This window comes from Marmota monax, unplaced genomic scaffold (assembly GCF_021218885.2).
Source record: "Marmota monax isolate L192 unplaced genomic scaffold, Marmota_monax_Labrador192_F-V1.1 WCK01_AAM20220418_F8-fsc00079, whole genome shotgun sequence".
Lineage (NCBI taxonomy): Eukaryota > Metazoa > Chordata > Mammalia > Rodentia > Sciuridae > Marmota > Marmota monax.
The window spans coordinates 1046711-1070186 of record NW_026694099.1 but is presented as its reverse complement, the minus strand read 5'-3'; the positions used below and the strand labels follow the sequence as shown (position 1 = coordinate 1070186).

Sequence of the window (23476 nt, the reverse complement as noted above, 5' to 3'; positions counted from 1 at the left end):
CTAGCTCTAGGTATCTTCAGCAAGAAGTTATTTTTTTATTTTTTTTAAATAAAATCACTTTGAAGACCTGGGATCGTTAGTCCATTTTTTTCCATTTTGAAGAAGAAAAAATAAATGCAATGACATTAAATATCCAAATCAAATCTAGCCAAGCTTATTGGCACCTGCCTGTAATAGCGACCTGGAAGTTGAGGCAGGAGAATCCCAAGCTGAGAGCCAGCCTCAGCAATTTAAGAGAGACTGGCTCAAAGAGCTGAGGATGTATCTAAGTGGTAAAGCGTCCCTGGATTTGAAAGGGGTTGAATCAGAACTCATCAGGTCCTCTGACTCTACGATATAACCAGCTGATTATACCAGCTATGTTAGGCAGCCATTGTGTCGAAGCCCTTGGAAAGTGTGAGTAGGCTCAGTTATCCCTGGTCAGAGGGCAAAATACTACTGAATCCAAGGAAATATACTGAGAAACAGTCTCAAACTTACCTTGTGGTGGGAGGGGGGGGGGGCGGGGACCAGCAATGATTTGAATTGAATGTGTGGGACTACGCAGAACATGGCAGACAAATCTCGCACGACTACGTTTCACAGGTCCCAAGTACCCGAGTCAGGAGGTGTTGGGTAAAAAGCCGCCTGAGAAAGGGGGTGTGCAGGCCTACATCCCCCATGAGAAAACAACACAATTACTCTCCACAAAACAGTCTCTGGGAGGACAGACACTCGCAAATCAGTAGAGACTGCCAAGGACATCCTTCCACCCTCTGTCCCTCCACGTTGGCTCCGCCCGCCGCTTTGGCCCAGTCCGTGCTAGTACCCAGAATGGGACAGGTGGGCCCTTCCCTCTTGTTCTGGACCTGGTTTCCCCACCTTCCGCAAGTCACTTAGCCAATGAGAGAGTGAAGGCAACTACCAAAAGGGTTTTCACTTTCCTTGAGTCTCTCAGAAGCTGGCCAATCAGTGGTAACTTGATGGTTGCTAAGAGACATTTATGTTTCGCTCCACCCGTACTTAAGAGTTTTAGCCAATGAAAACCCTCACTTTGGACTGTTGCCGCGAAACCAGAGAGATGAGGTCCAGCGCCTGTTTCCGGCGCATGCGCAGATTGCGGAAGGTTCTGGAAGATAGCGGAGGTGCCGCCATTTTGCGGGAAGAGGAGCAGGTCTGACTGCTGTGCTGCTTTTTTAGCGGAGACCGTAGGATATAGCTGAGCTTCGCGCCCCACACACACCTAAAGGAACGGAGAGAACCGGGACCCCCCTGCGGGGACCCGGAACTGGTGAGAAACCCCGAAACTGTGTCCCCCGCCGCTACGTCACCTATGTGTGACGTTGCTGTGCGGCGCCTCCCCCTGACGTCACAGGCAGAAAATGGCGTCATGAGCAAATCAGGCAAACTTAAAATTAAAAAAACAAAAACAGAAAACCCAACTTTTTGTTTATTTTGTTCTGGAAACTTTCACTATCTAAATGTAGCCCACTGGCGTGACTTTAGATATCGGCATCTCATGGTTGTAACTTATACCGGTAAAGATGCGGCTTCAAGGATGCCAGTGACATCGCTTTTCCGGACCTCGCTGCCGTGGCACTTAAGGTCGCTCATTCTGGGGAGGGAGCTTTGACCCTCCGCAGTCTGAGAAGACCCATATAATCTTTCTACCATTGGTGCCTGGTGCCACCACTCAGAGATAAGGGGATTGAGATTTCTTCCTCAATTCCCAGTTCCTTGAAAACTTATGTTTAATGTGTTGGCCTCTGTGAGCTTTTAACTTTCGACTACACACATTCTCTAGGCTTATGGTGAGGCCTCATGAGGTTGGAGCACTGGGACGCTGGCATTTGCAACGATGGTACAAGTTACTTATGGGACCATTTTATTTTATTTTATTTTTTGTTGCAGATGGACACAATACCTTTTTTATTTTTTTATTTATTTTTATGTGGTGCTGAGGATGGAACCTAGCGCTTCACACATGCTAGGCAAGTGCTCTACCACTGAACTACAACCCCAGCCCTTACAGGACCATTTTTTATTTTTAAAAGTTTTTTAGTTGTAGTTGGACACAATACCTTTATTTTATTTTATTTTTTATTTATTTTTTTTGTGGTGTTGAGGATCGAACCCAGGGTCTCGCACAAGCTAGGCGAGCGCTCTACCGCTGAACCCAGCCCCAGCCCTATAGGACCATTTTTAAAAGAGCAATTTTGGATCATTACACAACATGGGGAGGGTAGTCCTTTTTGTCTAATTCTTGTTATTAATTAACCTGCCTTTCGTTTTGGAGTTGTTTATGCCGCCTCAGTGATTTAATCCAGGAAATGGTGCTTCCATCAGTCCAGTGACTCCAGGATTTGGTGTATTCTTCCTGAATAGTGGTTCTTCTCTGCCCCTTCAACAGTGGTGTTTACAAAGTTCAAGCACAGCAGTGGTTGTAAGCTTCTGATGTAGTTTTTTGATCAGAGATGGATGCATACACTGGTGTGTATATATGGATGGGATTGAGTGCACCTTGACCCATAAACTGGGAAATAGAATTGGAAAACTACCAAACTAAAAATGTATATTTGGCACCTTGTTGCTTTTAGGACATCTAAAAAGACACAACCCAGAGAGACTGCCAGTTTCACATTAACATGTTCTACAGTCATACATTGCCTAACAATGGGGTATGTTCTGAGAAATGTGTTATTAGGCAATTTCCTCCCATTTAAAATATCAGAGTGTACTTTCACAAACTAGGAGGGCTACTATGTTATTTTTTAAAAAATATTTTTAGTTGTCAATGGACCTTTATTTATTTCATGTGGTACTGAGAATCAAACCCAGTACCCCACACATGCTAGGCAAGTACTCTACCACTAAGCCACAACCCCAGCCCCTACTGTTATTAAACAGCATAATCTTATGGTCCATGTCTTATATATGGTCCATTGACAGAATCAACTTTATATGGCACATGACAATATGTCCGTACTTAGATGTGTTTCAGGATGAAAATTTCATACATAGAGTTCATTTGGAGAGGATTATCAACTTTGGTGGAAGTTTCTGGGGTTTTTGTTGTTTGTTTTTGTTTTTCTTTTGGTGCTGGGGATTGAACCAGGGCCTCCAGCATGCTAAAATTCTAAGCACATTGTATTACACCCAGCCCCCTAACTGAAAGTTTTTGTATGTTTTGTTACCTGTGCTTTATGATTCCACTCAATGATAGCAGTTCTTGAAATTAAAAGCATTTAATTTAGAGAGGAAAAAGCGGATTGTAAAGAAGAGGTTTTTTTTTTAATCTTTTTTTTTTTTTTTTAAAGAGAGAGTGGGAGAATTTTAATATTTATTTTTTAGTATTTGGCGGACACAACATCTTTGTTTGTATGTGGTGCTGAGGATGGAACCTGGGCCGCACACATGCCAGGTGAGCACGCTACCGCTTGAGCCACATCCCCAGCCCAAGAGTTTTTAACACTTAGAAAATTTGTATAGATTTGGGGCTGGGGTTGTGGCTCAGTAGTATAGTGCTCGCCTAGCACATGGGGGGCCCTGGGTTTGATCCTCAGCACCACATAAAAATAAATAAATAAAATAAAGGTATTGTATCCAACTACAATTAAAAATAAATATTAAAAAAAATTTTGTAGATTTGGCAGGCAAAGTAACTGAAAAATTATTTTAAGGTCGAAAACTTATTTTTAGACCCATTTTTCCACAGTGGGCCAGATAATACATGTTGTCATTAGTGTAGTTTGTGATATTTTGAAACATATACTGTATAGCCACAGATATAGAAGCTGTGAAGGTGTGACAAATGGGACTGTTTTGATAAACCTATCAGAACATTTATGTTCAGTGATCTATATTTAAAACTAAATATTTCAGTATGCTGTTTTGTTTTTTATTTCTTTTAAGTTTAAACCAAACGAAAGAGGTAACCTGATATAATTGTTAGATTTGGAGTCAGAAGACCTCTGTAATCAAGAAGTAACCCCTTTATTTGAGCTATTTGACTTTATACAGTTGAAAAAAATCTCATTAAAAAAAAATCTGTGAATGGGTCAGATATTATCTGCAGCATATATTACCTTTGATTGCTAAATAATCATTAGGTGCTGTTATGAGAGTTTAATTCACTGGGTTTTAGACACCTATTTGATTTTGGTTTGATTTTCATCCTCTTTCATCTTCTTCTAAGATTCTTATCTCTATAATATACTTAAAACAGTGCCTAGAAATCACAATTCATATGAGGTAGGTAGGTATAATCATTACACATACTGAAGCATCAATGTAGGGTATGGGCTTTGAGGGCAATCAGAATAGTACTGTTGGATTGTGCATTACCTGCTTTAAGGAAGATAAAGCTTTTGTGGATATGGAAAGTGATTTTGATAGAAATTCCTCAGGTTAGTTTTCTTTTTATAGTATCATTGATGTATAAGTAATTACATGTCTACAGTAAAACTGTAGACATTAATGTGCAGTTGGTTGGGTCTTATTATGTGTAAACACCCATAAAACATTACTCCCAGACGTTTTCTTATGCCCTCTTAAAATCTTTTCCTCCCAGCCCTTCTTCACCTGCTCCTGTACCTACACAACCACTGATCTGCTTTTTGTGACTGTAGATTTGTCTGAATTTTCTAGAATTTTATATAAATGGAATTATTCAGTGTTTTGGTCTGATTTCTTTTACTCAGCATCATTATTTTGAGAATCATCCATGTAGATTCATCCAATAATTCCAAAGCAATAATTTTTAATATTAATGTTGTTTGGTATCTTTGCTTTTCTGATTTGAAAGACCTCTGATAAACAACCTGAGTGAAGACAGATGCTAGATGTGAAAGCTTGGGGGATGTGAGCACTTTTTCCATGTCTTCCAGACAGAAAGGCTTCAAAGTGGAATTGGTTAAGCGATTTGAACTAAAAAAAAAAAAAAGAAAGAAAGAAAAAAATATACACACACACACACACACAAACACGTATGCACATATATGTATTTTGGGGTGGGTACTAAGGATTGAACCAAATGATGCTTTACCACTGAGCTATATCCCCATCTATTTTTTAATTTTTTATTTTGAGCCAAAGTCCTGTTTAGGGCCTGAGTTGCTGAGGTTTGCCTTGAACTTGCCGATCCTTCTGCCTCAGCCTCCCTAGTCACTGACATTATAGGTGTGTGCTATTATGCCTGACTTAATCATAATATATTTCTGACTTGCTTAAACTCTAGTTTATGTTGCACTGAAAATGCTTAGTGATGAGGCCCTAATTATTGATGTTTGGGTCATGTGCGGAAGAGCTTAAGGCACATTTGCATCATTCTGGTTTTGCCTTGTCTTGCTTCTGATTTTTGGTCTTGCGCCTTTACTTTTTTATTGGAAATGTGTGCCTATTTTTATGATTTAAGTTTATTAGTATCTTTTTAAAAACTTTTTATAGTTGTAGATGGATAACATGCCTTTATTTTTATGTGGTGCTAAGGATTGAACCCAGTGTCTCACATGTGCTAGGCAAGTGCTCTGCCACTGAGCCACAGCCACAGCCACAGCCCCTATTAGTCTCTTTTTACATTATAAATTTAAGCCAGTTAGCCAGGTGGGAATTTTGAACAGTAGAATGGAAGCCTAATGTCCCTTGTAAAGTGAATAGTAATTTTGAGTACCAATATTTTCCGCTAGGTGTGGTGGTACATGCCTGGAATCCCAGCTGCTTGGGATGCTGAGGCAGAAGGATCATAAGTTCAGTGCTAGACTGGACAATTTAGTGAGACCCTGTCTTAAATAAAATAAAATAGGACTTGGGATATAGCTCAGTAGTAGAATACCCTGGGGTTTAGTCCCCAGTACCCCCAAAATGAAACAAACATTTGACAGTGTTTTCTCTTCACAGAATAAGGGTTATATTGTATTTTGTCTCTACCTGGGTATTCAGTTTCCTTCTAGACCCATGACCATTTCTTTTTTTCCCCATATTTAGTGGTACATATTGGTAGGATTTGTTACATGTTCATACATGCACAAGATACACAATATAACAATATAATTTGGCCAGTGTCACTCCTCAGCACCCTACCAAACATCGGTCCCTTTCTTCTACAGATCTCCTTTTGATTTTCAAGAGATCCGCCCCTACCTTTCTTTTCCTTTTCCCCAGTATGAGAGAAAATATATGACCTTTAGCCTTCTGAATTTGACTTATTTTCCTTAACATTGTGGTATAGACCCTTGACTGTTTCTAAGCCACAAAGCATAACTAGTTTAGATCTGTAGGGTGTAAAAATAAATGTAGGATAAACAATAGCTGGTAAGATCCTTTTAAATTTTTAAGAAAAAGAACTGTATTCCTGAAGTCTGTTTCTTGGAGGGGGAAAGGAATGTGGTGCTAGAAGGGAAGGAAAAATATAAATCAGATTTTTATGTTTTAATATCTTCTCCTCAGATCTGACACGATGGCATCTGATGACTTTGATATAGTGATTGAGGCCATGCTGGAAGCTCCCTATAAAAAAGAGGAGGTAATATTCCCCACCTCACTCCTGGAATTGGGTTAATAATAAAGAGCAGTTGTGGATCATCGGTTGAAACATTTTGTGAATCTTCTTTCCCTGCTTGTTTATTATGCTCAGTGACTATTCTTAAAAGGCATAGTCTTTCGTAATCTTTGCTGGGGACCTGTACTCAAGGACCATTCTTTTAGAGAGGACCCTGAAAGCCAGGGGTGGGCACATAATGTGGTGGTGGTATCATGTGCTTTGCTGGTAACTCTCAGTGACAGTAGAAAGTCAGTGAACCTCAGACCAGCGCCAGTTTCTCACTCTCCTGGGACATAATGTCAGTGAAATAGATGTTAGGTAGCTGACATTTGACATCAAAGTCTGTCATTCTGATCTCTTCCTTTTTGGTAGTTTCCTTGCTTCCTCTATTATTCCCCTTGTTAGGAGATCCAGGTGCTCCAAAACTGGCTAGATAATCGAGAGCTTTTGATTTCTTCCTTGTCCACCTTTGTTCTTTTTGCCCAATGGAATCTGTGTGTCTGCCACCTTGTACCTTGTGATATTTTCCTGGCGAACTCCTCAGGATGAGCAGCAAAGGAAAGAGGTTAAAAAGGACAGTCCTAGCAATACCACCAGCAACACCGGCAACAGTGGCAGTGGTACCAGTGTGAGCACCACCACTGGGGAGACAAGCAAGTGAGTGTGGGGTGAAGAAACGGGTTGGCAACTTGGGGAAGGGAAACAACGGCATCCATTGGAGAAACGGCCAGAATAGGGAGGCGGTGGCTCTTAAGACTGCTGACATTTAGTAATGGCTCCACTGGGTCATGGGAACATTGGTGAGTTGGTTTAATGATCTTCTAGTCTTCGCTTTCCAGTGTAGATTTGTGGATCAGTCCTAGCATCGATATATTTCATTTGAATAAAATAGCAAGAGGACCCCTGATTTGGAAACACCAGCTTTTGCTTGGCTTTGGGGGGAAATTGGCCACTTCAGATGACTGACAGCAATCAGGGCTCTGTGTAAGTTGGTGTTGTGCAGTTACTGTGAACTACTGCCAGATCATATTCTGGGCTTTGGTCTTTTGGTGCTTTCTGTTTCACTCTGTCCTTATTCTAATTCTTTTTCCTTGGGAAAGATAATAAAACTTTCTCAGTAGTAAGAATTTCTGCTCTTTCACAGGAAGAAGAGGAGTCGGAGTCATAGTAGAATCAGGGATAGAAAGCGCAGGTGTGTGATTTTGGGAACTGTTGGGTTTGGAGAATTGTTTTTTTTTTTTTTTTCTAAACATGTTGATGGACCTTATTCATTTATTTATATGTGGTGCTGAGAATCAAACCCAGTGCCTCACAGATGCTAGGCAAGTGCTCTGCCACTGAACCACAACCCCAGCCCAGATTTGGGGAATTGTTAAAATGGGAAGATAGCATGGAAGGCTATAGGTTAAAGTTCAGAAGAGGTTATTTTTATCTGTAGTCGTAGCCGAGAACGGGATCGGCATAGACGGAGAAATAGTCGCAGCCGAAGTCGAGATCGGCAGCGTCATCACCGCAGCCGCAGCCGTAGCTGGGATCGGCGACATAATAGTGAGTCGCGAAGTCGAGACCGGCGACGTGAAGATCGTGTGCGCTATAGGAGTCCTCCACTTCCCACTGGGTATCACCATTTCTAAACAATGTCACCCTTCTGTCTTACTCTGGCTACAACAAGTGTACTGTGGATCCTGCCTGAGGGTGCTTATCACCCACTGTGATAGGCAGGTTGCACAGTCACTGGAGGGATGGTACAGGTTGAGTACACCTAGGTGAAATGCTTGATACCAGCAGTATTTTGGATCCTGGATTGTTTTCAATTTTGTAATATTTACATATACATAATGAGATACTATGGGATTGGTGGTAACTTTAATGCATTTTAGTATGCCTATGTTTTGACTGCAATCCTCAATTTTCAGATTAGATATGCTCAACCTATATTACTAGTTCATATATGAGATGAGGTGCTGGAATCTGGTTTTCTCATAATGAAAGACCCAGCATTGAATAAAGTTTTATTTTTGTTTTTCTCTGTTTCTAGACGTAGGTATGGACATAGTAAGAGCCCTCATTTCAAAGAGAAGAGCCCAGTCAGGTAGGTTAATAATGAGCACTTTTAGGGATTGTGAAATATGAATAAAATGTTGGTAGAGCCAAACTATAGGAATGTGTTTTACTTGAGGGTTAACTGGAGAATAGTAACCAAGGATTGAGAGGAGCAGTCTCAACATGTTTTATGTTTTAGGCAGCCAATTGATAATCTGAGCCCTGAGGAGCGTGATGCCCGCACAGTTTTCTGTATGCAATTAGCTGCCCGTATCCGGCCTCGAGACCTGGAGGACTTTTTTTCTGCTGTTGGCAAGGTAACCTTCCCAACTCAGTGTTCCTCTGAGTAATTTATCTTCTATCTATCTACCTTTATTCTCAGCAGGATTTTCTTTGTGTCCCGGGATAGGTTCGTGATGTGCGTATCATCTCAGATCGGAACTCACGTCGTTCTAAAGGCATTGCGTATGTGGAATTCTGTGAAATGCAGTCTGTGCCACTGGCCATTGGGCTGACTGGGCAACGACTTCTGGGAGTACCTATCATTGTACAGGCCTCACAGGTGAGCAGGTTAAGAAGGTGACATAATAAAAGGTGGGTAGGAAAGTGGAACACAACCCATCATGTATTTCTGCTTTTTTAGGCTGAGAAAAACCGATTGGCAGCCATGGCCAACAATCTGCAGAAGGGTACTGGTGGACCAATGCGCCTCTATGTGGGCTCCCTGCACTTTAATATCACTGAGGACATGCTCCGGGGCATCTTTGAGCCTTTTGGCAAGGTGAGTAGAAAGGAAAACTTGTGAAGGGGATTGAAAAATGTGGATGGGGCTGGAGTTATGGCTCAGTGGTAGAGTGCTCGCCTCCCATGGTCAAGGCCCTGGGTTCGATCCTTGGCACTACATAAAAATAAAATAAATAAATGAAATAAAGATATTGTGTCCATCTACAACTTAAAAAAAAAAGATAGAAAGAAAGAAGGAGAAAAATGTGGAGTAGGTGCATGTACTGCTCTTCTGTCTAATTATGATTAACTCATTGCATATGTCCTTGGCAAATGGGTCCATGGCATGAAAGTTAGGTTCTATCTCTAATCATGGTGATCAGTAGAAAACCAAGTCAGGCACAATAAAATCAAATAAGAGGGTCCAGATTAAGTAAGATTAGTTAGAAAAAGTGTTTTTGAAAAAGATGGCCTTTGTCTTTTTTGATACTGGGGTTTGAACCCAGGGGCACTTTACTGCTGGTCTGTATTCTCAATCCTATTTATTTATTTATTTTTTAGATGTTGGTGGACCTTTATTTTATTCATTTTTTATATGTGGTGCTGAGAATCAAACCCAGTGCCTCACACATGCTAGGCAAATGCTCTACCACTGAGCCACAGCCTCAGCCCCTCAACCCTTTTTAAGTTTTTTGAGATAGGTTCTTGCTAAGTGACTGAGGGACTAAGTTGTTGTGGCTGCCCTTGAACTCACAATCCTCCTGCCTCAGCCTCCCAAGTCACTGGGATTACAGGTGCACACCATCACACCCTGCCTTTGTCTCATTTTAAAAGAAGGTTTGGGGGGCTGGGGTTGTAGCTCAGTGGGAGAGCGCTTGTCTAGCATGTGTGAGGCACTGGGTTCGATCTCAGCATTGCTTATAAATAAAATAAAGGTTCATTGATGACTAAAAAAAAAAAGGAGGTGATTTGGGAAGATATAATTTGTTATCCGGAAGTAGAGAGAGGTATTTAGAATAATTTGAGTAAGAGAGATGAAAGATTGTGGGCTACTGAAAATATAATTAATAATTACTTCCTGTTCCTCTGCAGATTGACAATATTATCCTGATGAAAGACTCAGATACAGGCCGTTCTAAAGGTTATGGTTTTATTACGGTGAGTCTCTTGTCTTCTAGTTTTTAAATTTTTCTTTGGGTTTTTCCACTTGTCTGATTTTGCAGCTTAGCTTCATCCTCCTCCTTTAGGAACTAAGTGACCCATAAATCCTGGTGCCTGAAGCTTGGACTAGCCTTCTGCCCCTTGAGATGAGTGCATTGCTTGAGATCTTGGCTTTGCTCCTACACTGTGTCAGTGGCCTTGGTATGGGGGTGTCCAGGAATTTCAACCAGCTTCCCTGGTGCTGCATCTTGCTCTTTGGGTAATAGTAATGTTTCCAGGCTGCAGCTAAAAGGTTGGGGGCATGAGGGAGGTTAGGCATGGGTGTTTAAAGACAGATTTATAGAATCAGTGCATTCTTATGATAAGGATGGGAATAGGAAGTTAATACTTCCCCCTGGCACTACCTCATTTGAAGCAGTTTCTCCATTGAGAACAACACCACTATAGGAACAACACTGTAGGAAGAATAGTGAGGCTGCCCTAGTAATGGGCAGCCTTTTCCTGACTCTCCCAACAAAATTGTTTCTACTTCCTATAACTGGTTCTTCCAGCCTCTTGTGACTCCAGTTTGAGAACTGGCTGCCAGCCACAAAATTGGATAGAAACTGATATTTTCTGGGCTTAATCCAGACAGTGTATGCCCTCACAGTTGCCTACAGGGCAGAGAGCAGTAGGTTGTGTTCTGTCATGGGAATTGCTCACCTTAGAAGTATCCAGTAAAAGCAAGCCACCTACACCACCACCTAGGTACTGTCAGTACCACATGCCAGGCCCTACAGCAAGGAATACCAGAGTAAACAAAGCCAGCTGTGGTGTTGATGATTCCTTAGTGGCAAGTAACCATTTCTAATTCTGTGTGACTCACACATGGAAAGGCTTCTGTTGCTGCCTTTTGGTCAACAGCCTTGACATACCAACAGCCAACTGGGAATCTTCAAACTGGGTACTGCGGGTGCGGCTGATAAAAAAGGACTAAAGAGCAGAGACTGTCTGCCCATCATTTAATTGCCAGCATTGGGTAGGGATGAGGATACTGTCTGCTCTCAATACCACAGTGTGTTTCTTCCTAGGCTTGGGCTCTGGAGTCCCAGAGTCTGGGCTCTGGAGTCCCGGATTCCTAGTACTTGATTGAGAACTAAAACTTACTAAGCCTGAGGGATGAATGAAAAACTGAGAAGACTTTACTTCCATTTTACATGCCCATTTGTAAAACAGCCTGTCAGGCTAGATTCCTTACAGGTGATATACTTTTTGCATTGGTAGATATCTTAATGGAGCTGGAATATTGAAAAGTGGTTGCCACTCAGTCTTTTTCAGACGATAATTTTGAGGCAGTGGGGATCTTAGGTTACATTCCCTGGGAAAGAAAATTTTGTACTATAGTGAATATGTAACTTTCCTGTGATAGCGGGACCAGGGAATGTTAACTGGGGCTTTGAGAACATGTCTGACCAGGAGTTGACTGACACAGCCTGGGTTTCTTGTAGTTCTCTGACTCTGAGTGTGCCCGGCGGGCCCTGGAACAGTTGAATGGTTTTGAACTTGCTGGTCGACCTATGAGGGTTGGCCAAGTGACTGAGCGGCTGGATGGTGGCACAGACATCACTTTTCCTGATGGGGATCAAGAGCTGGATCTGGGATCAGCAGGTGGACGTTTGCAGCTTGTGGCCAAACTGGCAGAAGGTAGAGTATCTGCTGGGTGGAGAACACAGGGTTGAATTTTAGATCAAGGATTGGTACTTAATCCCACCTCTTCTTCTTTTAGGCTCTAGAATCCAGGTGCCAACCACAGCTGCTGCTGCTGCTGCTGCTGCTGCTGCCCAAGCTGCTGCCTTACAACTGAATGGAGCAGTTCCTTTGGGGGCCCTGAACCCAGCAGCTCTGACTGGTAGACATAGGCTTGGAAAAGGGAATGAAGGGTTGGTGCTTGGAAGAAAGGAATGCTTTTTGCTCACTCAAATCACTCTACATGTCTTTGTTTTAGCTCTGAGTCCGGCTTTGAACCTTGCCTCCCAGGCAATTGCATCCCAGTGCTTCCAGCTTTCCAGCCTCTTTACCCCCCAAACCATGTGAGTCTCAAGGCTTAGCTCATTTTATTGTTTGGTTATTCTCTTTTCTTTGGGCTTCTCATTTACCTCTTTTCCTTGTCACAGGTAAATCAGTGGCACAGCGCACTACCTCTCTGTACCCTCTGGGTCCTGCCACTCTCTTCTTCTACTGCCCTGTCTTCCATTTGTGGACCAAGCCATCCTGAGGCCATGGACATTGATTCCGGAGGAACTTGGGGCCACTCTTAAGACAAGAAGAAGAAGAAGGAAAAAAAAAAAAAAAACAACAAGAAGAGCTCCTGCCCATGCCCCACTGGGAATGGACTTTGCTGAGCAAAGCCCCCAGTTGAAGAGAACAATCTACACCTGCATTGAACACTTTTGTCTTTGTGTATCTTTTCCCAAGACCACCTTCTTTCCCTTTCCCATCACTTCTGAATGATTCTTCCTCCATTGGGAAGGCCATAGGGCATTAACTATAGGACCTAGCCTCTCTTCCTATATTTTTACCCTATAAACTATCACAGGATCTCTGAATATAGAGGACATTGGAGTTACGGGGTGCACTTTGAAGGTGCTGGACTTTTGCTTTAAGGACCCTGGCAGATAGCATGGATATGGACATGTACATTATGACACCTGGCTCAGGCCTCAGCTTAATTATAGCTTGAAGCCAGAACTACTACTGTAGGCTCATCATCTTATTGGGAGGCACAGTAGTGATCTATCCTGCCAGGCAATTGGGATGAAGCCTCAGGGGCTTTCAGGAGTTTAAGTAAAAGGTGGGATACCTTCCCATCTTCCTTTGTACACTTGTCCTTCTTCTCAAGTCCTCCCTTTGGCCTAGGGTGTGAGGATGGAGGGGAGGCTGCTATTTTCCACCACTTCCTATGTGCCTCTACTGATGTTTCAACCTTGGTGGTTAAAGCCACTCCCATCCCCTACCTGAGTATGGGTGAGCCCTTCTCACTTGATTTTATATCCTTGTGTCTATGTACATATAAAAGAAAAAATTATATAAATAAATAAATATATATATATATATATACACACACACACACACACACACACACACATACATATACACACACATATAAACTTTATATAAAAGCCAATCTCCCTGTTGTGGCTGTTGCTGTCCATGCGGTCTCAGTTGGTGTGTTGTTCTGATGTTAAAACTTCGGAGCCAAAACCATGATGGTTCCAGGGAGATATATAAAACATTTATAATACCAGGGCCTTTTCTTTATTGTATTTGACCTTTATGGAAAAAAATAGAAGGCTCACATCTGGTGGAATTCCCCATCTGTATCTACCTTCCATTCTTAGCCATGGTCTCCATCTATTGTCATCTTTTTGTGTGGTGGGGGCAGGTACTAGGTATTGAATCAAGGGTTTATTTTACCACTGTGTCACATCCCCAGCCCTTTTTATTTTTTGAGACAGGGTCTCACTAAGTTGTGGAGGCTGGCCTTGAACTTCTGAAACTCCTGCGTCAGTCTCCCAAGTCACTGGGATTACAGGCGTGTACTACCTTGCCAGGGCTTCATCACCTCAAGTGTCTTCATACCTGCCTGCCCTCTGAATAGACTTGACTCCTGTCTGTGCCTAAGGACAAAGCTTGTCTTTCCACCAGATGGCAGTGTGACAGTAGCACATTCTATACCTTTCTTTGAGGTGTTTTGTGATCTTGAGGAGCTTAAGTACCAAAAAAGTCTCTTAAGCTCACAGTTTTACCCTGTAGGTTTTGTGCCTACCTTTCACCTTCTGTATCCCAATCCACTATCTAAAAGGATCTGGACATTATATTATATCAGGGCTTCCCTGACCTGACTTCATCTATTATTTTTTTGGCCAGTTCTCTGAATCCTTGCTTTTCATCCTTGTTGCTTGAGAACAGGCTTGGGACTGGTGAATTTCCAGAGAGCAGAGTATTTCAGGAATAGCCCTGCCTAAGGGGAGTTACACCTTCCCCTGCCTGCTCTGTATAACAAGGGGTGGGAAAGAACCTAGCTAGCTTACTAGCCTAGGAACCAACCAAAGGAGAAGGCCTGAATTCATGGGCAGGGCTCTGTGGGGTTCCTTCATTCTTTACTGATCTCTATGGCAACTGAATGTTAAGACTTTATTATGCTAAAAATATGGATAATTGCAGATAGGTTTTAATTTGTCAGCTCTCAGACTTCTTTCTAAGTGGGGTAATGTTGTGTAGAGATGTTAGACTCTCAGGTTGCTTTCTATACTAAATCACTAAGCACTGGAGGCTTGCTTGTCAGGTAGCCAGTGGGACTGTGGACTAGTTCCTGATTCTTGCTGGTCAGCAGTCTCACCTGCCCCTGTTCTTTGCTACTGCCCCACTCCTTCCCGGTCCTTTCCTGGTTTACTCTATTGACCTGGAGGAAGGGAAGGAAGATGCACTATTTTTAGGTAGGAACTGCTGGCTATGGCCCAGTCCCCCTATAGGTATTGATTTAGTTGCTAATGCATCTTGAGAAGTGCAATGTGGGCCATTATTGTTATCCTGATGCTGTGAACTGGGTCTCCTTGTGCTTGCTTAGACTCCTCCAGAATATTAGACCCACAAGTCTTGCCTCCGTGCCCACCTTCTCAGATGAGCCTCCACTTTTGCTTGGTTTCCTTATGTTCTCATCCTAGCTACTTTGGTCCTTCTACCTCAATTTCTCCTTGCTCCCTGCTCTTAGTTCTTCATATAGTCTCTTGCTAAGAGGAAGACAGTGGTGGAAATAAGGAAACATCTAAGACAACTGCTCTAGTTTTACACTATGTAAGGTGATGGCATTTCATGGATGATAGCTGGTGTCATTATGTATGACTCAGTATCATCTTGTTAACTCATCCCTCTATAGTGGGTAGTTATAGAGGGGAGAGAAGGGGACAGTGAACAGCCTTGTGCCCAGCCTAACATGAAAGAAATCTCCCTCCAACTCTCCCACCTGAGCATGGGTGGGTAGAGAGGTAAAACTATGACCCAGATCCTTTATCAGCAGAGGTAGAATTTCTCCCCAGTTCTCACTTTTTTCTTTTTTTTTTTTGCAGAACCAGGGATTGAACCCAGGGCTTCACACTTTTACTAGGCAAGTGCTCTAACACTAAGCTACATCTCTGCCCTTTTAAAATTTTTTAATTTTGAGCCAGGTACAGTGGTGCATGCCTGTAATCCCAGTGACTTGAGAGGCTGAGACAAGAGAACTGCAGCAAGTTCAAAGCCAGTCTTTGAACTTAGCGAGGCCCAAAGAAACAAAGGCCCAAAGTGAGACCCTGTCTCAAATATAAAAAGGGCTGGGGATGTGGCTTAGTGGTTAAACACCCCTGGGTTCAATCTCCAGTACAAAAAAAAAAGTTTTAACAGGGCCTTGCTGAGTTGGCTAGGCTGGCATCAAACTTGTGATCCTCCTGCCTTAGCCTCCCACGTAGTCAGAATTACAGAAGTGCACCACCATGTCTGGCTTCTACCAGTGCCAATTATAAATGAAATTTTCACCTGATTTTTGGTTTATATAGCCTATGCTTCTGTCTTCTGTAAGGCAATACCATTTCCTCCCTATTCTTTAAACTTGGGTTCTTGTCATTCTGGATTCTTGGGTCCAACAGCCCTTAGATGTGAGCTACCATTTCTGGCTTTCAGGGGGCTTGACTTGTAAACCTTTGGTTTTGTCACTTAAACAATGAAGGGAAGTGAGTTAAACACCTGAAAGAAATTATACCACAGTCCCTCTTTCCTGTGGAGAAGGTCTGTGAGAATCAGGGAGTAATACTTGGACAATGAAAAAGTCTCTTGTGGCTCTGAAAATAAAGTAGAATGTGTTATATAATTGTTAACATTTATGCAGGATTTGTTGTGGGTTAGGCATGATACTAATAGCTTATATCTACTAAATCATTTAATCCTCACAATAACTACCTAGGGTTAGTTGTTATTATTGTCTACTTTGTAAACAAGGAAACTGATACCCAAAGAGATTAAGTAACTTGCTGCACAATCTCACAGTTGGCAAGTTCAAGTTTCCAATCCAAGTGGCGTGGCTTTAGGTCTCTTGACCCTCCTCCTCCTTAACCTTACCCACTGTTCAGCATTACTATGGAAGAAGCCAAGTCTTGGAGTCAGTGGGCAAGTATCATTTTTCCTTTTTCTGTATCTATGCTCTTGGGGGGATGCTGGAATATTTATTTTTTATTTTCCTGGGGTCCAAATTCAGGGCCTCAGGCATGCTAGGCAGGCCCTCTACCACTGACCTATAACCCAGCCTGACCCTGAATTTTTTCTTCCTTTGTGTCTTTGCTCATCTTGTTCTTTCTTCTCCATTTCTGGTCAAAATCCTATCCTGTAGGACCCTGAAACTTCCTTAGTTGGATCTGATCTCCCTTTTCATTATTCCTTGTCCTATTGTGGGTCTCATTCTGCCTTTATTTACAGTTCTTTGCAAACTCTTTTACTAGATAGTTATAGCATGATGAAGCCACCATACAAGTCTTTCATTATTGATTTGCCTTGCACATATTAAATTGTCTGTTGAATTAATTCCCTCTCTATCAAAGTCAGATCCAGGCTTTCCAAAGTTTGTCCCTTCTAGCCTGCTTTCCCCAGCAGCTTCATCTATTCCTTTCTTACTCCTCTAGGAGAGAGGATGCAGATCTACTCTTTTTGGTGTTACCATGGTAGCCTGTGATACTTTTTGTCTGAAGTGCTGCATACCATCCACCAGCAACTGATGTTTCCATGGCAACCAGGTGAAGGCAATAGTCATGAGCTGGATAAAGGAGAGGAATTTTGGTTTGAGAGACGGAATTTTCTAGTCTCAGATATTCTTTCTCTTTCCTCCCAACTTTGTACTCTATATCCAAAACTAGTATGCATTATCAAGGTTTGCTCCTGGTTGAAAGAACTCTGAATGTGAAGTGAAGCAGACCAATCAACTTAAATCATGCAGGAAAGTAAAAGCAAGGAAAGATCTGATCAAAGACCACTTTAGAAAGTTGGACGAGTTCTGTTAGCTGCTCCAGATGATCTGTTCTCAAGAGCCCTTAAGAGTTGGCTGAAGTTACTGGAGAGCCATTAGGCAGTTATTTTTGAGAGCAATGGGTAGATGGATGAGGTGCCTGAAGACTGGAAAGGAGCCAGTCAGCACTGGGTTGTACAGAGGGAAAACAATGACCTTGGAAATTAGAGACTTGCCATACTATTGCCAATGTTCCAGAAAGGATAAGAACTTCAGTCAGTTTTTATGTATCAGGAGACCTACTTGTTTAGAATGAGGGTTGCTGAGAATTAGCTGCCTCCTTTTAACTCTAGCTGAAAGCAAGCTAGGGTATTTTCACTCTGTAGCAGAATGGTCACTCAAGCCACCTATGGGGTTCAGCTCCCTCTTGTCACAAATTAGCTGAATAAGCTTGGGGACTTATCTAGCTCATATTCTTCATCTATAAAAAGAAAATGAAAATAGTACCTATCTCAGGAATGTTGTGGAGATTAAATGAGATGCTAAGTACGAAGAGCTTAGAACTGTTAGCTTTTTGATGTCGTCATTATTACCATTTCTCTGGGTGCTACTCACTTGACTTCCTGCCTGAATTCATTCTCCTCCCCAATTTTAGAGAATTCTCAAGGCTTACAGGGGGAGAAGCAAGGATGGGGCAATGATGTAAATGAATCTTAATCTTTCCTGAGTTACATTCCCAGGCTCACAGGGTCCTGTGTCAAAATTCAACCAGCCTAATTTTCAGGAAAATGAATCCCAACAAGCCCAATCTCCCTGCATCCTTGAGGATCCATCCATATAGTCAGATTATAACAAGATGGTTTAGAAAATTCAAGGTGAGCCTCACCAGGTAACTTCAAAGTACTTACTACCCTTTTCTTTGGGCAAGGAGGAAAAATCCCAGAGCAATCTGTGTTACAGCCCATTGTTTAGGGCCTGCCTAACATCTTAAGAATTCTAGCACCTGTCTTTGTTGGTCTTCCTTCTCTAGCCCTACCCTGGCAATTTCCTTTCTGAATAAATGTTTTAAATAAGTACAGGTCCTCTGTTTAAAGAAAAGTTAGAATTTGAACAACACAATGGAAATTATGTAGAATAATATTCTCATTGCGGCTTCAGTTGCCAATCTTCCTCCCAGTCCTCCAAATGACCACCTCTGTTAATGGGTTACCTGTGAGTCCCATGGGAGGTCTGTTGGACCTTGTGGACCACTACTTAGCAACTGTATCTGCAGACTGGTGCTGAACTATAACTTTACTAAAGTGCTTGAGTGTCTAAGTACAGGGCCAGAACATAGGTTGCAAAAGACATTGCTTCCACTGTTCATCACTATACCACTTGACAAAGATCTTTGCCCTTTATTCTCACAAATATCCTACAAGACAGGTACTTCATTATCTTTTTTTTGTAGTTGGGATAGCATAGCTGAGGTTCAGAAAAGGAAAGAGACTTAAAGTGACTTAATTCCCATAAATTGGCCCCATCTAAGAAACATCCTGAATGCAAGTCTCCACTGAATTCACATCCATAGCTTGAGTTTATAAAGTCAAGCTGTGGAAGCTTTCATCATTATTCAGATAGATGAAAAGGCATCTTGGGGATGTCATAAAACCATCAAAGTCAAGATGAGAAAAAGCAGAATGCTTTTGTCTGGTTTTGGGGTCCCTAGACAACTTTGTTCCACCATTCACCCAAATTATACTATCTTATATTACAGGGAGGGTCTTTTCCTCATTATGTATGTATTGGGCTGCCCACCATTTCTCTTCCATGCATTTACTCATGTATTTTCACTGCAAGGAATGTTTTCCCTATTTTCCCCCATTTATCTAAAGCCTCCATGTCCTTCAAGGCCTAGATCCTAAGATACAAGTCTCCCATGTGTATTTTTTCTTCCATTCAGAATTCCTGGAGCACCTGATGGTAGCCTACAGTTAGTTAGAATGGGGTCTAATTGATTGCTGTTTTAGCATCATCACCACCTTGTCCATTTCCCCAGCTTAACTGTAAGCTATTTAAGGGGCAAAGATAATGTCATAAATGGATTTGTCTACCCCATGGTTCCCAGGAGAATATTTGGTATGTTGTTTATGTTTAGAAGTTGAGGGGAACAACTTCAAGTATTTGTGTATAAAAGATAATGTGTTCAGGAAAATTTACTTATATTGGCATAGATCAAAACTGTTAAGATGGGAGGCTGGGGCTGTGGCTCAGTGGTAGAGCACCTGCCTCACACGTGTGAGACACTGGGTTTGATCCTCAGCACCATATAAAAAAATAAAAATATTGTGTCTATCTACAACTAAAAAATATTTTTAAAAAACTGTTAAGATTGGGAGCCGGGTGTAGAGGCACACACCTGTAATCTCAGTGACCCAGGAGGCTGAGACAGGAGGATTGCAAGTTTAAAGCCAGCCTCAGCAACTGCTAGGCCCTAAGCAACTGAGTGAGACCCTGACTCAAATAAAAATGAAAAAGGCTGAGGATGTTGCTCAGTAGTAAAGCACTCGAGTTAAATCCCCAGGACCACCCCGCCAACCGCCTCCCAAAAAAAGCCACCAACCTGTTACATTAATAAAAAGATGTGAGGACTTCCATCCATGATCTGGCACCCTTTTGGAAGAGGGAAGCCCCTACTCCAGTCTCTCTAAAGAGGGTTAGATGTAATAGGGCCTAAAGGAATAACTAGAAGGGCCCACTCCTTTGGCCCCTCAGGAGAGAAGAGTCTATGCTCTAGGCAATGAGGAGGTTTTGTGGGCAAAGAGGAGCTGGAATAGTAGGGGATGGTAAGGGAACATAGACCTTTAGATAATTACAGTGGTTAAGAGGAGCAGAGGGAACCTTACCAGCACAGGCAGCTCAGGCCCCAGGGCTCTTTTGCTGAACTCTCATCCCAGCCCAGATCAATGGCTGTACTTTTCCTTGATCAGAGGGAGGGCAAGGAGTGACTTGGCTCTCAAAGAAGACCCTATTTCTCCCAAGTCTAGCAGGAGCCCTGCTTCAGCTTCAGTCTGTTCTGAGCTCTTCCCTGTAGGCGTCTGGAGGGAACACACAGATGGGTCAGGCTGATGGGATGGGCTGAGTTGGAGGGAGGGAAGTTTATGGTGTGTGGCTCCCCTCATGGGGTAGATCCTGCTGTCATCTTCAACAGATGATATACGTTTTAAGCTTCTGCCACATGAAAAGCAATGGGCCTTTCTTGTTCTTCATCCTCCTACCTTGACTCATTTAACCATTGGGGATACTCTGTTAGAAACCTGCCCCTCTGTTGCCCGCCCCACTTCTACAGTAGCCACAATATACTCAGCCTGAGTTCCTCCTCTACCTCTTTCACAGATGCTTCCTCTCCTTATCTATCCCCAGGAGATACTTTATTTGGTTTTAGAACAGGTAATAAATGCCATAGTTGGGCTCGGGCTGTAGCTCAGTGGTAAAGCACTTGCCCTGCACGTGTGAGGCACTGGGTTCGATCCTCAGCACCGCATAAAAATAAATTTTAAAAAATTAATTAATTAATTAATTAAATGCCATAGTTGAAAATTGAAAATGTAGAAAAAGGGCATGAAATGAATATGTCATTCTGTTTTTATTTTTTAGTGGTGTTAAGGATTGAACCCAGGACCTTAAGAATGCTAGGTAAGCACTCTACTATTGAGTTACAACCCCAACCCTCCTATGATGAAAAGTAAACTCCCACCTGCTACCTGTCTTCTACTCACCCAGTCCTCCTTCCGAGGGGCAATCAGTATAATCCATAGTTTGTAATTTGTTGGGTCTCAAGACACTTTTGTATATCTGATGAAATTCATGAACTCTGTTCTCAGACAAATGCATGACTACACAAAATATTAGATTGTACCATTTTACAAGAATCATCCCTGGTCTGGGGCTAAGGCTCTTGGCCAGTACCATACTCTCACCTTTAGTATCTCCTTAGTATAACTTGTAGGTCTCCTTAGTATAACTTGTTTCATGCAAAATGAAACGCAGGGCTTCTTGTTCAAATAATTTTAGGACAACAGCCAAGCATGGGCTCCTGTGTGACTTCAAAGGTCATACATACACCAAAGCAAGCCCTGTATCTCATCCTTTCTTCTGGCTCTTCCACTTCCATTTTTATGATGATTATCCTCATATCTGTCACTTGACCCAAATTGTTCTGAATTTCAGACTCTGCTGTTCAGGGAGTGTCTGAAATTCTCCATATGGATGTTCTAACATCTCAAACTCTGTGTCTCCAATATGGAACTCACTCACCCTATCCCTAACTCTCTGCTCTCAACTCGTAGTTCTTTTCTATATCCCCTACCACCTGCAGCTTGTCCCTCTCTTTATGCTCATTCACATCCCCAGCCCCTATACTCATCCATACTGTTGCCAAATCTAATAAGTTTTATCAAACCCATGCCTCCTTTCTTTTCTAATGCCATCCCCATTGGGATGGTCCTTCATTATCTCCAATGTGTTACTGGCCCTGAATCTCAGCTGCACAGGCCTTGCTGCTCCAATCCATGCACAACTCTTCCAGCTTGGGAGACCATCCTGATCATGTCATTTCACAAAGACCTCTAGTGATCTCACTGCCTCTAGAGTTGGGTAGGAATGCATTTGCCTGACATTTAAGGTCCTTTGTTGTGAGGCTCAAAACCTTTTTCATTTTCTTTTATACCCCTCCTCTTCATGTCCCTGAGGTTTCAACCCAACTGTACAACCATCTGGTTGCTTATTGTCCCCATGTGTTTTCCTGTTTTAGAATTTGAACTGCGTCTTTTCATGGTCCCCAGGGTTTAGAGCTTGCTTACTACACTCATAGACATGTCATTTCTCTGACCCTTTTATCACAGCCACTGCACATGGTCCTACCCATTATGTTCCTGAATCTCTTCTGTGATACTTCCACCTCTTCCATGCATCCTTACTGGAAAAGGAGTTTCATGCCAAGCTGGATAAAATCACCATTAAGTATTAAGCAGACAGTGGAATCCCAGCTCTATTACTTACTGGGTGCTCTCAGGCAAGTTACTTACACTCTGTTTCTTCCACTATAAAAATAGGTTGTAGGCTTATATATATGTCTTATTTCTCTAAGGACAGTGCCATTATTCATATTATCATCTCATAACCAATCATTCTGCACTGGTCCTCCTTGGTTCCTCAGCTTGCAAGGACCCAAAATACATCTCATCACTCTTTTCACCAAGTTCTAGGAGGCTGCACTTAGGGTGGAGGCCAGGCTCTCAGGTACTCAGGTAGCTGTATTTATTATATTCTAGGGGTGAGGAGAGCTGCTGCCTCTGCTCCTTTTGTTCAAACTCATGGTTCAGGCAGCAGCAGGCGTGGGTGTCCCCAGAGGAGGCAGTGACAGCTTCAGTACTCACACAGGCTATGCAGGTGACAGCTGAGAATGTGGGGCACTGCCAGAAGAGGTTCTGGAAGACCCCACCATGCCCCAGCTGATGGGTATTACTCGTGGATGTGGACCCCATCTTGAACAAGTCCAAGCAAAAGCTCAGTATCTGTGGTAGCTGAACATAGCTTCCAGCCAGCTTCCTACAGGTAAAGGGTGGGATAAAGATATGGAGGCCCAGAGTGTGGAGACTTGGTCACTGTGTGACTAAGTTACTAGATTACTTTTAGCAGGTACCTGTTTCTCTCTAGGCCTGTTGTCTCATCTAAGTGGACCCAATTATCTGTAAGGGCTCTTCGCCTCTTGAAATGGTCCAAGTTAGTTCCAGAGCCTCCCTTGCTTCTCTTGAGTACTGAGATACATTCCCAGCCCTTTTTATTCTTTAAGACAGGATCTCCCAAGTTGCTTAGGGCCTTGCTAAATTTCAGAGGCTCCCCTCGAACTTGTGGTCCTCCTGCCTCAGCCTCCTGGGGGCTGGGATTACGGGCTGCACTTCCTTGATTTTTGTCTGTAACAGCAGTTTCCATCCACATTCATCCCTTCCCTGGAGGCTCCAAGAACAGAAAGCAAGGTAAACGGA

The 23476-nt window shown here is 42.5% G+C and overlaps 1 protein-coding gene across 6 annotated transcripts; it reads left to right on the top strand.

Moving 5' to 3' along the window:
* Window positions 1-1081: 1081 nt before the first annotated feature.
* On the top strand, window positions 1082-13540 carry Rbm23 (RNA binding motif protein 23). Of its 6 annotated transcripts, XM_046465109.2 has the most exons (15): window positions 1082-1270; window positions 3331-3400; window positions 6424-6499; window positions 7062-7174; window positions 7662-7709; window positions 7956-8135; window positions 8556-8609; window positions 8760-8877; window positions 8970-9122; window positions 9204-9341; window positions 10376-10441; window positions 11932-12127; window positions 12210-12332; window positions 12429-12513; window positions 12598-13540. In XM_046465109.2, exons 3-15 carry the CDS (start codon window positions 6434-6436, stop codon window positions 12599-12601), a joined length of 1344 nt encoding a protein of 447 aa, XP_046321065.1. In that variant the 5' UTR covers window positions 1082-1270; window positions 3331-3400; window positions 6424-6433; the 3' UTR covers window positions 12602-13540. The 6 variants fall into 6 exon arrangements, with proteins under 6 accessions (XP_046321065.1, XP_046321066.1, XP_046321064.1 ...); XM_046465108.2 differs by lacking the exon at window positions 3331-3400 and having other exon boundaries at window positions 1083-1270; XM_046465110.2 differs by lacking the exons at window positions 3331-3400; window positions 12598-13540 and having other exon boundaries at window positions 12429-12517.
* Window positions 13541-23476: the final 9936 nt, after the last annotated feature.